At 34.5% G+C, this 14,220-nt stretch overlaps 1 protein-coding gene across 2 annotated transcripts in view; it reads right to left on the reverse strand.

Annotated features, from left to right (window-relative positions):
- Positions 1-12,919, reverse strand: part of LOC149847210 (protein ORANGE, chloroplastic-like) — a 55,551-nt gene extending 42,632 nt beyond the window's left edge. The window contains exons 1-2 of one of the 2 annotated variants that reach the window (XM_089996872.1): positions 12,696-12,919; positions 12,476-12,590 (exon numbers count right to left, since the gene is read on the reverse strand). In XM_089996872.1, the coding sequence (XP_089852998.1) occupies positions 12,476-12,590; positions 12,696-12,910 (330 nt within the window). In that variant the 5' untranslated portion in view covers positions 12,911-12,919. The remainder of the gene's footprint in view (positions 1-12,475; positions 12,591-12,695) is intronic. The other variant, XM_089996871.1, reaches the window with a different exon arrangement.
- Positions 12,920-14,220: the final 1,301 nt, after the last annotated feature.

A 14,220-nucleotide genomic window follows, 5' to 3' on the forward strand; every position in this document is an offset into this window, starting at 1 on the left:
CTGGAAATTTATGAAGATATTTTAATAAAATAAAAGAGAAAATAACCAATGAAATGATAATAACTAGTACAATATAAATAACCAGGTATCGAGAAAATTTCAGACAACATGCACTAATTATTCAATTCTAGCATGTTCATGCGGCCAAAAAACTGTCTTTAAATAGATAAATAAATAAATAAAAGCTGGGATAATAAGACTGAAACTCTTAACAAGTCGCACACAAGGCTTTTTTTTCTTAAATATTATAAAAGCAGAAGCAGGGGCACTAGGTGCCAAAAATTAGATGCTTTATTACTTTTCTTAAAATGACATTCTCACCATGTGGTGTAATAGTATAATTAAAGATTTGTTTGCCCGTTTCCACAGAATTCTCCAAAAAAAATTTGTTACTTACATGGCATATTGTAATTTTTTCAATAACCCCAAAAACATGTAACTACCTCTCCCTCTCTCTTAATTATCATAATGAATAAAAAAATAGACGAATGGTGAAACGTCCTGCCTCCCCCCTCTCTATCTCTCAACATTAAAATATCTTAACATGCATCTCTTAAATCTCTCTCTCTTTCTAAAAATATGAAGATCTTATCCAAAAACATCTCTCTCTCGTTAATAGGCATTCGCATAATAAATGGTGGATTCGTCTCCCTCTCTTTCTGTCTCTCCTTATTAATAGGAATAATAAAAAGAAGGAAATATCTCTCTCTCTCTCTTAATACCCATAACAAGTTGAAAACTCAGTTATACATGGGGTTGGCCAGCCTCATGCAAAACAGTTGTTTAGAATGCAGGCATAGAAAATGAGAGTTCGATTAATACAAAAAAAGAAAAGAAAAACAAATATACATATAAAGAGAGAGGGAGGGAGAAAGAAATGGATCGTCACCTTGACCTTATAAAATTGCATAGGGTTTTAGGTTTGTCGTGTGGTGGTGGTGTTGGTGGGAGAAAATCAAGCTGGACCAACAAGAGAAAGAGAGGGGGGAAAATCATGAGCTCCATTTCTTCTGTGCTTCCTCCACCATTTCAATCGAGTAAAAAAATTCTCTTTTGATCTGAACAAGCATAAAGATAAAGTCTTCCTGCCCTTCAACTTAGGATTTTGAATCCCTAGTTTTTGGTTGCTTGTTCCACCATTCTCCTTGAGGTAAGAGGTTTTGTTTGAAAGTTTTTCTCACTTCTGCAAACATTTGTTCTTTTTTTTTGTTTTTCTTTCAATTAGTTTTCTTTGTTTCTTAGTAATATAATTTTTTTAGTTGTTCCCTTTTTCATGTGAGAAAGGTGCAAGAACATTTTATGCTCCTCCACTACTCTTTTTGTTTTTTTTGAAAATTGATTTTTATTACCATGGAAATGATACTGGGTGGGGGTTGGTTTTAGTTGCTTCAGGTGGCTAGTATTGGGATAGAATTGAGTTTGGGACGATGTTGATTGTTCAGACAAGGTGGCCAGTATGGTATGCTTGGTCGGTTTTGAATTTGTGGTTTCCTTTCACTTGTTTGATTCTGTTTGGTTTGTTTTTATTGGTTTTATGATGATGACATGTTTGTGTTTGATAATCTTATAAGAGAATGTTCATATAGAATTTTATTGGAACTTTATGTGATTTTGTTTGACTAAATGATTAAATTCGGCATCTTTAATGAAATTAGTAGACAAACCATTTTACAGTAATAAAAAAAAAGAATGAAACATTGTCCACATGGGGGAAGTCTTTGTGTTAGTTGATTTTTTTTAAATGAAAGTTTGTGAATAAGTTGCTATTTATTTATTTAGCCTTTGATTAAATATCACTAATTAAATGAATTGCCTTTTTTTATCTCAACACCTAAATGTTGTGTTTTTTATTAGGTTTGTTGTTTTTATGAAGCAATACCCTTAATATTAAGAGAGGACCCATCGACGATAAAAACATGTGATTTTGTTGAATTAATGTCATAATCGAAAGGTAATGATTCATTTGAGGTCATATGAAAAGAAACTCCAGAATCTAAAAGCTAAAAAACCTTATCAAAAGTAGATTATGTAAAGATTGTGGCTCCCAAAATGGAGGAAGAAGAGGATTTGAGTATTGGTTCTAGGGCTTCCACGAGTTGAGACAAGGTCATGGTTTTAAAGAATTTGGAATCTCCATCGGTTTCACACTTGTCAGCTTGAGAAGATCTCATGGATGCTACCTTCTTTTCTTCTATTCATTTGAATTTTGGGTAATAGGGTTTAATGTGCCCCGGTTCTCCACAATTATGACATAATCTTTCTTGCATCATCATTGCAAGGTTTCTCATGATAAGACTTGGAAAATTGAGGTGGCCTGTAAGTATTGGTGTTGGCCCCTTGTCTAGATACGACCAAAACATTATCCTTAGATTTTGTGGATTCGGACATGGATCTCAACCTTGTCTCCTCCATACAAACTTGGGCCAATACTTCATATAAGGAAAAATATTTTTCTTTATCAATAATATTCACCCGAACTTGTTCAAATTCAAGTCTAAGGTCTCTCATAAAGCCCTCTCAAACTCAAGTACCTTAGAGTGTGGTTCTTCATGCATGCTACCCATGAAAATAGAAAGGACCTTGGTGTGGCCCACTTTTCATTCTTTATAAGTTTTTTTGTATTTCAACAATACATTTTCTCTCTCAACTCCCTTGAATGTTTTTCTTTAGATTCTTCATTTTCTCCTATGGTAGTTTTTGTGAGAATGAGTTGGGGTTTCGAGAGAGAACCATCACGGTATTGTTGCAATTCCTTTTCACCACCATGACCCACAAATTATAGTTGCTCTCATCAAACTTGATGTGAACAACGGTGACAACCTCTTTGTCGATCATTGGAGAGAGAGTAGCGGAAGAAAGAATTTGATGAAGGTTCCACCAAGATGCTTCCACACGAGCACAAGTCTTGAATCCACAAGTTCCAAGAGCCCAAGCCTTTCATATCTGATCATTATGAAACATGTCTAAATTGAATAAGTATATGCATAAGCTATTATGCTATCTTTTACTTTTGAAACGTTAATGTGATCAACTGATATCATATGCAGGAGCAAATACTTTTTTTCTGTTTTTCAGCTGTATGTTCATTAAGTCCTTTATCATGTTAAGATGTAACCAGAAAGGAATTTTGAAGTTCTATTAGACTTTCTGTATCTTGCTTTTATGCTTTTTGATGGAGGAATATCCTTTTTCTTTTCCAGGAAAATTTTCCTGAATATCAAGGAACAGAGAAGATTGTCATTCTCCGGTATAGTGATTTTGTATGGTGATGTGAAAAGCACAAAGGGATTTTTATTCCTCCACTTCCTGAGAAAAGTGTTGTAGGTATGTGTATGCATGCATGTGTGTGTGTGTGTGCGTGTCTGTGTTCAGGAGCGCATGTGTATATTAGACAACACTATCATATGATCTCGGTAAGTCAACAACAACCAGACCTGCCATCTCTTGGTATCACATCCTATGGGTCTTTTCAATCCGTTACAGAAGTAGGCAAACCTCCATGACCATAATGGAGTCTATTTTTTACTGGCTTTTATTCTTCTCAGTATTTGTGTCCTGTGAAAAGATCAAAATGTCTCTTGCCCCTATATTCTTTGTAAAATATCATGTCCAAAATCTAGTCACATGTTAATTCTAATGTTGTTTGAAATATTGCATAAAAAACATAAAAGGTGCACACAAGAAGACATATCCAGCCTTTTCTAGTGCTTCCTTGTTATGTCACCAAGACACCAAAAGGGTTGCAAAGGCAACACCCTGCCTACTACCACGAAATGTAGGGACATGCCCACAGGTAATAGCCTTTTCATATACAAGAAAAATGATGTGGAAGAATTTGGATGAATTAAAAGCAATAGTTCTCAAAAATCAGATCAATTTGCTTGCATCTTGAAATGATGTTAGGATTTCTGTTAAAAAAAAATCCATTATTCATTGCCTTGTAATTTGTTTTGAAGCCAGAATTAACTAAAAAGCTTTTGCAATCATAATTTGTCCAAATGCAAAAATGCATGTAGTTCGTGGTGTAAAAGAGGAAAGTATCAATATCAAACTATTAGTCGTGTTTGAAAATTCATTGTTATAGAGTAAGCTTAGTTCTTTAAGCAGTTTAGAATGCATCAATTTCGATCATTTGAAATGGGTCTTAAGTTAAAATGGATCCTTCATGATGATTGAATTTCAATTTTTTTATGCAGTTTTGTCTTTAGGTATCAGCCTTTAGCTTAATTGGACATGTGATATGTAACCTTGCATGAAATAAAAATGGTTTTTTCAATACTAGGTTTCTACAGTCTCAACACAACTAAAATTGTATATCTTCAGGAACATTGAAATAGTTGAATGGTTTTCTTATTCAGAGAAGTTCCGCTTCAGTGTTGAGTTTATTGAGTTGCGGCGGAGAGCATTAGATATATTTGCAAATCAAATAGCTTCACATCCACAACTTCAACAAAGTGAGGAACCTTAGAAGTTTCCTGCAGGAAGATGAAGGGGTACGAGTACTATTCAATTTTTGCGTCTAAAAGTGCAAATGTAACTAGCTTAGTGATTGAAGTGCTCATGAATCAAGTTGCAAATTACTAATCATATTTGATTCATCTGTTTGTGACCATAGTCCAACATTTCTATGTTGTGATCTTGTATGCTGCTCATTGGCTATAAGAATTTTTTGTTAATCCTTGTTTGAAATATTGTTTTTCATACTTCTCTTAGTTGTCTACTTTTGGACTACCAAAAATGGTTATAAATAATGTACCATTGTTTGCAATATTATTTCCTTGATAACCTTTCAAGGTCACCATCTTTGAAAGTTCTAACAAAAGGGCAAATCTTTTGCAGATAACCTCCCCTTTTTGCGTACATGTGATAAGTGCAATATGATATATATTTCTTAAGAGAATGCACTAAATTATTGTGAAAGCCTGCAGTCTGTCACAGGGATTCGGCCAACCGGGTGTCGCACCCGCATCGCTTATGTCACAGGGATTCGGCCAACCAGGTGCCGCACCCACATCGACGCGATGCGATGCGGGTGCATGTGCGGGTGAGGCACCAGATGCAGTCAACCCGACCCTAGGTGTGGTCAATGCACCCAGGGTCATTTATGTCCAACTTTTGGACTTTAAAAAAAACGCCCGATGAAATGAGCTGAGGAGAGGAGGATTAGGGCAAATTTTTTTTGCTCTAATCCTCCCGACCTCTCCTCCTGAAGCCGACGCTACGATCTCCCGACGCTGGCGACGACCTCTCCTAAAGCCGACGCTGCGACCCGTCTCCCGACCCGACGCTGGCGACGACCTCGAGCTTCCGGTATGTATTGTCTCTCTCATTCTCTCCTTCAATCTCTCTCTCTCTCTCTCAATCTCTCTCTCCCCTCATCTCTCAATCTCTCTCTCCAAAACTATTTCAATCCCCTCGAGCTTCCGATACGTATTTTGGATCACCGGAATCTGTCTTGTATACAGATTTTTCTGGTGATTCAAGAATCAAAATCAATGGCTAAAGGTATCAATTTTTTTTTGCTCATAAAAACATATTTTTTTTGCTCATAAAAACATATTTTTCATCAAAAAATCATGATCAAAGAGTCGATTCTCACTAAATCAAGCATGAAAAACACATCTAATGGTTCAAATCTATCATTAGACACTTCAAAACTATGGGGCAGAATGGGGCAAAATGAGAAATGATGCCTAATATGTGCAGTTCTCATACATATTATATATATATATATATATATATATATATATATATATATATATATTTCGGATTCCTTTAAAACTCTTATTTACATGTGATGTGTTTAATGCTTAATCCAAACTTATAGATATGTTTATAATTGCTTACTCACTAAGCAACATGCTTTGAACTGAATTAATTTAACAAGAAATATATAATATTTTAAAAATAATAAATAGTATTTTTTGTTTTAATATTGTCATTTGAAAATATCACTAATTTATAGCAATATTTTCAAAATGTAGGTGATATTTGTGACACGCACACACACCAATTAAAAAAGAAAGCATAGTTGTTGGTGTTTTTCCTAAATCCGAACATGCATGTATTGTAGATGCATTTATCATGGCTTGTTGCTAGAAAATATGCTTTGATATTGAATTAATTCAACCAAAACATTTGATTTTTTATCACAAAGTTTTGCTGCAATATAGACTCTTAATTTTAATTGGATCTCTTTAGAAACCCATTTAAACATAAAACTAAAGATACCTAATTTAATGCATGTTAAGTGAAAAAATATGTATGTAGAGTGCAGACTCTACACTTATATATATTTTTTATAATCCCATGCTTAGGAGTGTTCACTTTGTATTAATGTTATTGTTATATATTTTTCTCATACCTTTCGGTATTTATTTATACGTACTGCTACTATATTTTTTAGAACTTATTATATATGTTATTGATCTTGCAGTCAATATTATCAATCTTGATTGTGTGCATAATTGATTTTAATATAACTTTTTTTGTGTTTTCAAGACAAAAATGACGGATAAAAAGAAAGGACTTGCATCATCCTCATCCCCACATGTGAGTTCTGTTGCTAGTGTTGTTGATAGTTTTAGTAGGAGTGATAATGGGGGGCCACTATTGGTACATGTAGATAAGCTTACAAAAACTGGAAGAAGTAGTGGAAATAAGAGATTTCGATGCAAACTTTGTAAAAGAGATTTTGTTGAGTCTTACACAAGAGTTAAGGCTCATTTGTTGAAAATACTAGGAAATAGCATTTCAGGATGCAGAAGAGTTGATGAGGCAAAGCGAATACAATACAAGAAAATATAAGAAGAATATGAGAAGAGGAAGACAATGAGTGATTCATGTGCAATTAGTGTGCTATTTTTAAGCCACCAAGAAGATGCTCAAAAAAAAAAATGGATGTAGGAGGTAGAGGAAGAGGAACGATACAAGCATCATTCAATATATATGGAAGAGAGTATTAAGTGTCGTGTAGTGCTGGACCAGTTTGGGTCTGATCTAGACCCAAACTGGGATTGCGTATTGACGTGCTTACTGGGGCATGGTTGTAATATTGTATTTTGTTGTAGGACAATCATGTTCATAACTTAATTACCTTGTAACCTAATACATAAATATATTAGATCAGGTCACGAAAACATTAAGTAAAAAAATCGTGAACCTGTGCAGCCCCAACGACTCTGCGTATTCTTCTTCTTCTACCTTTTTTCTTCTCTCTCTTTCCTCTGTTAAAGATCAAGTTTGGTGCAAACTCAAGTTCTAACATGAAGGAAATTGATAGAAAAGTAGAGAGGCATTTTTATTCTAGTTCACTCCCATTTAATGCAGCTAGAAATCCTTATTGGAATGATTTAGTTACTTCTTTGGCAAATTGTAATTTGAGTGGCTATATACCTCAAAGCTCAAAAAAACTACGAATCATACTTCTTGCAGAAGAGAGGGCAAATATCGAGAGATTGCTAGAGATTAAAAAATATTCATGGGAGTAAAATGGAGTTTTCATTGTTTCTGATGGGTGGACAGATATTCAAAGGCGTCCACTAATCAATTTCATTGCTTATTCGCTTAGTGGCTTAGTATTCTTGAAAGCAGTTGATGGATCTGAAGAATATAAAAATGTTGAGTATTTGAAGAGGTTGTTTATAGAAGTAATAAAAGAAGTGAGTGATCAGAAAGTAGTATAAATCATTACAGACAACGCTCCAGTTTATAAAAGTGCAGCATTGAGTTTGGAGAGTGGGTATCCTCATATTTTTTGGACTCTCTGTATAGCAGACAACTTGAATCTGGCCCTCAAGAGCATCTGCAACCCCAAAGAAGAAGAAAAATCACTAGCATATGCTCTATATTCGTGGATTGAGGAATTAGAAAAAAATGTCAAAAGCATTAGGAATTTTGTTGTCAACTACCATCATGCTAATACAACAACAACAACTACGCCTTCATCCCAAAACAATTGAGGTCAGCGATATGAATTAAAAAAAGAAATTCATTTTGGGTCTACCATCATGCTAATGCTATATTTAATAGGCATTCTGACCTGAAATTGTTAAAGGTCGTTGAAACACATTTTGTGTCCATCATTGTGATGCTGAAGAGGATTAAGGAAGTGAAGAATGTTTTGGTTAACATGGTGACTGATGAGAATTAGACATTCTATCGTGTTGATGATGATGTCAAGGCTTAAGAAATTAAGAGATTCATTATTAATGGTGAGTTTTGAGACAGAGTCGTATATTTTCTTCAATTTACGCAACCTATTTGAGAAATGTTGAGAGAAGTTGATAAGGATGAGTGTATGCTTCACAAAGTTTATGAAATGTGGGATAATATGATTGAAAAAATACAAGTTGTAGTTTTCAAGCATGAAGAAAAAAATCCTGCATTTGATGATTCAAAATTTTTTAACCATACTCATTCAATTTTAATCAAAAGATGGGATAAGAGCAACACTCATTTGCATTACATTGTACATTCTCTTAATCCAAAATATTATGCAAAAAAGTGACAGAAAGGTGGTATTGGCCGTGTCTCTCCAAATTTAGACCTAGAGCTATCAAGGCATAGAAATATGTGTATGCAAGACTTTATCCAGAATCACATATTCTAAATCAAGTCACACAAGAGTTTAGAAAATTTGCATCTTCGAGATTATATAGACAGGCATTACTCGCAATAAAGGAGGAGAATATAGATTTTATCACATGGTGGTCAACATTTAGATCAAAAACACCTATTCTCCAACATCTTGCATTGAGATTGCTATCACAACCTACTAGTTCATCCTGTTGTTAAAGAAATTGAAGCACATATTCTCAAATCCACAACATGAAGATAAACAAACTCACCAGCAAGCATGCAAAGGATTTAGTATATGTTCATTCAAATCTTCGACTACTTTCGCGAACCAATGATGAATACAGGTACTAATTTGTTCTCTTAGTTATTTGACTATTTCTTAGTTTTTTCATTTAAATATATTTATATTTAACATTTTCAAATTGTTTTAAATTTTTAATAATGAAGACAAGAATCATCCAAATTTTAGGATGTAAACCCAGAAGAGGTAACTTAGAGGGAGAGCATGATTTCAATATTACAAACATGAATTTATCTGAGCTCAGTCTTCCTTCTTATGATGCATTTGATGATAAAGCAGAAAATTATTATGATTCATTACCTCATCGTCATATACATTGTGTAGGATATACTTTTGGTATATAATTATGCATTTTTTTATTCTTTTGTTAGTATATTGTATAATTTACTTCTTTTCTGTTTTACTTATTTGATTGTTTCTATAATATATTTAAGTTGATTTAATCATGGTGTTAGTTTTTATGATATAAAATAAAATTATAGATTGTTAATTTGATTTATTGCATGCATGATGATGAATTGATTTGATGATATTATGATAATTGTTTTTTATTTCATTAGTGTTACTGTTGTTAACTGTTAAAACTTAAAAATTATATATATATATATATATATAATTTTTTATATTTTTGCCCTCTCGCACTGCGGCACCCAAGTTTTTTTAAAGTGTTGCATCCTCGGACCCATGTGACATAGCCTGCAGTTGGTTTTAATCAATAATGCCTTAGATTCTTTTTCTCCCTATTATTTCTTTTTCAGAAAACTGCTAACATTTTCCCTATAAAATGATTGTTATATGTCATAATAAATATTCTTAAAATGTTTTATATTAAAATATGTTTATGATTCGGATTATTTTACTTTAAATCTTGATAAAAAGCATTTAATGACAAATTTTTTATCATTTCAGTTATCTTGTATCGCCGGGACATATGGACAGGCCTATGCTCTAGTCTTATATGATGAGGAAACCCTCACCTAGGACCAGGTTGCTTAATGGGCTGCCCCTTCAAAGTAAAACCCTAGATGAGGACACAACTACCCCACTTTACGTGCCCTATCCACGATTTAGGCTGCGGCCACACCTGCATGCCAGTAGAGTTCAATCCAGCCTCTTCATGTTAACACCTTCACACATACCCTGATGGCCACACAGGTGACCCCCTGCAGTGGTAAGTCACACACAAGTTATTCCTCCCCTCTAGATTCTGCCATTTCGTAGTCGTCCCCTCCACCGCCATCAAGATAAAGGTTTTCCGCCCGTGAGAATTTGTTAGACAGGGTGTCTAGCGGAGAATGAGAAAGGTTTGATAGAGAAGTATAGGAGCACTTCCCTTGTCCGGATCCGGATCTTATTTTGGTTTGTGTTTCAAAAAAAATAATAATAACTGGTGATGACGTTTTAAGCCATCCAAACCATAGAAATGTCTCAAGTTTTTATGTATTTCAAAGTGCTTGTCCACTATCAAAAAATAATTTATATAAGATTCATTGTGAACAAAGGTTTTTACTCAAAAGTGCTAGTCCACTATCAATCAGCAACTTATATAAGATTCATTATGAACTAAGGCTTTTACTTATTGTTATATTGGACTCAAACTAGTAACAGGATCGGCAATTTCTTGGCAAGGTTTTTCTTGGGAGTTTTTTTCAAAATATTGTTTTTCTTAAAAAAAATCTTGAGAAAATATCAACAACAACAACTACGCCTTCATCCCAAAACAATTGGGGTCGGCGATATGAACCAAAAAAGAAAATCATTCTGGGTCTTCCACATGAATCCTTCTCCTCCAATCATTTATATCCAATGCCATGTCCTCGGTGAGGTTCAAAGCATTCATATCCTTTCCTATCATCTCCATCCAAGTCTTCTTAGGCCTACCCCGACCTCTTTTAACTAATATATTTTCCCATTTCTCCATCCTTCTAACTGGAGCATCATTAGGCCTTCACCGAATATGTCCAAACCACCATAAATGATTAGAAAAGTTTTTAAAATATAAAAGAAAGAAATAATAGAAAAAAATACTCAAAATATATAAAAAAAAATGCTTTCTGGAAATATCAAGAAAATATTGTGATATTTTATGTTCTAGCAATATTCTGATAATACCGAGAAATACTGGCTGATCTTGAAATGCCAAAAATATCACACGATATTTTCAAAATATCAGTGATATCTTGGTGACCGTGGTAACAAGGATCCTACTTATGGCAGTTTTCCAAGTCAACCAAAAAAAAAAAGAAGTGAAGTATGTAATTATACATAGAATACCATACACAGTCAGTCTTCATGCTTAGAGCCCTTGGCAGCTATATCAGAGAGACTCTTCACTTAACCAGCATGCTACAGCCTCCATAGTGATAGAAAAACATGGCATTTGAAAAGGAGGCCAGACACATAATGGCATTTCATGGACACAGTCAAGCTTGTCGGACACAGTAAAAACTAAAAACATGTCTATGACTTTCATCTGCATTTCTTCTATGAATTTATCTTATTCTTTTTTTCAATTTCTTCTATAATTTGTCTTTCAGATAACTATGTTTTCTTTATGATCTTGAGTATGGATTTGGCAACTTGCAAACATGCAATAGGAATTGATGGTAAGCGAGACATGCGCGTGTTTGTGTGTTTGTGTTAATCTGCAACATAGTCATCTATATCGTTGATTCGTCATCTACATCGTTGATTCGTTCAAGGTAATTTCTCATAAAGGATACTCTCGGAGAGATTTTCAAAAACTGGTTTTTCTTGGAAAATCTCAGGGGTTTTAAAATAGAAAATATAAAAATAAAAGAAATATAAGAAAATAATAGGTTTTGTATCAATTTTTTCTTGCAAAAATACAAGGAAATAGGTTCGAAAAGTTTTTCAAATGCAAAAGAAACAAAAAAAATAAAAAGAGCGTAAAATATATAAAATAAGATTATTTTTAATAACACAAAAATATCATGATAAAATCATGATATTTTGCCGATATTATTGCCCTACATGATTTGTGCCGATATTGTAGCTAGATTTTTTAAATATTTCTGGTATGAGTGACACTGATCTGAAATCATGGTTGAGCTTGTACATCCATGTTTGTGTGTGCAGGAGGGGATGAGCATGCATGGGCACGGCCATGGGCATGGGCATGTGCTCTCCATGCATTCTTTAGGTTCTACCTAACTAGAATTACAAAATTCAATGTGCAGAATGTCAAAACTGTAGATGCCCAAGGCTACTACAATTCAAAGCCAAGGTCCCAAATACAGCACAATTTGATTGAATCCAAGTCCTGCATTATTTTAAAACAAACAACTCACTTCCCGAGCAAAGACCAACTGAAGCTTTCTCAGTCCATTAGTTGTGATGGATTCCATCACAAACAGGCCTTCTTTGTTCTTGGTTTATGCTATGTGATTATAAGAACCTCTTCGTTAGAAAAGTATCCAGTTAAGCAAAATATGAGAGACCATTAACACCAGCAACGAGGGCCCATTAACACCAGCAACGAGGGCATTCAGCAACTAAAAAATGCACAAATGCTAGAGAAGAAGTACAGCATGAAAGAAGACAATGTCTTATAGTTTCAACTTCTGTTGTTACCTCCTCCATCAATAGGAAAATCTTGTTGCGCCTACTTCTGATGTTGTCCTTTATCTCTTGCAGCTGCAACTGAACGAAATCCTGAACCGTTTCTGGTCCTTCTATGATGCAAAAGCTAAAGACAATGCAAATCATACAGTTAACAGAAGCATTTGTTGCATTGGAAACGGATGAAAGTCATCAAGAAACAGAGCCCATTAAAAGAGAGAGAGAGAGAGACCTCTGAGCGTCATCACCGGCAGAGCAATTGGGTCTGCTGTGAAGTCCCAATCTCGAACTAGGGAGGTGAATTCCGTGTCTTCTGAGAGGTGGGTGGTGGAAGTAGACGAGTTTCCCGCCGCGATGGGTGGAAGAAGGATGAGGAGGAAGAGAATTGGAGTCGGAGGAAGACGACGCGAGTCGAAGGTGAGAGGAGACGAAGGCCACGGACGCCATCTCTCTCTCTCTCTCTCTCTCTCTCTCTCTCTCTCTCTCTCTCTCTCTCCTTGTATGGGATGATATTGTAGGACCGCAAGAGTCGTGCTGTGGCTTTCTTTCACAAAGACACTGCCAATATGACACAGGATACGCCATTTTTTGTTAATCATTAATTAAAGGAGTCGGACATGGGACATGAGGGAGGTTGGAGTATCATGTGACATTGTCTCCTCAGCAGAGGAGGATAGACAATAGTGATTTGATGGGTCACGGGTGCAATTCCTGGAGTATGCCATATACATCTTTGACGTTAGACTATTGAATCGACGGCTTAGAATAGGGCTGGTGGTAAGAAGTCTGTGTCAGGGCCTTCAATAACTTTCTGCTTTTGCTGGATCCGGTTGGATTGGGCCTTGATCAACACGCTTTATTACTAGAATTTCTGATTAATTTACATGAAGCCTTTAATATATATGCTATTTACCAAAAGCTGCCTAATATTCAGGTTTTATATTTAACTGCCTACTATCTTTGGAGAGAAATGAAAACCTACCCACCATATAACAAGCAAAACCTGCCCAATTAACATTATACAAACATGCCCTAAACTCCTTTTCCCGTATGTAGCCTCTCCCTCTCCCTTTGACTACTGTTGTGCTTTTCTCTCTCCCTCAGGCCATTCTAGAGACCTCGTTACATCCACCATAGAAATTCCATACAAAAGAAAAACAAACACAAGCAAAGTAATAAACTATATAAGATAACTATTGATGAAATCTAAATTATGGTGAACTACATAAAGTAAACAAATATCTATGTGTTTGTGTGAAGAAGCAACCACAAATCTATAAATTAGATAAACTAATCACATTTGCAATTATAAAGAGTTCTAACTTTTAAGCAATTTTCTTAATTAAAAAAAGTCCTGGTTGGATCATCGGCCTTAACATATATTCTATGAATTGATTCCCAATTTACATTGTATTCATGAATGTTAGTGACATAAACAAATAAACTCTTATTCAGAAAGTTAAATGGTTTTTCATTTTTTTAAGCTTCAAATGACTCTCATGTTTGATTGTTTAGAGGCTGTTATGTGATCATGCATAATTATTGCATTTTATTCATAATATTTTATGCAGGATTCATAAAAAATTGCATTAAAAGCCTAGTTTTATCGTTAGTTTCAAAGAATCGTATTGAAATTGAAATTATCGAAAAATCAGCAATTTTAATGCTTGTCTTGCATTTTTCAGTGTTTTATTAGTGTACAATTCTTCTAATTTGTATTTTAATTAGATTATGAGTGTTTTACTAATTTTTAATTA

This window comes from Nuphar pumila, chromosome 2 (assembly GCF_984573655.1).
Source record: "Nuphar pumila chromosome 2, dmNupPumi1.hap1.1, whole genome shotgun sequence".
NCBI lineage: Eukaryota > Viridiplantae > Streptophyta > Magnoliopsida > Nymphaeales > Nymphaeaceae > Nuphar > Nuphar pumila.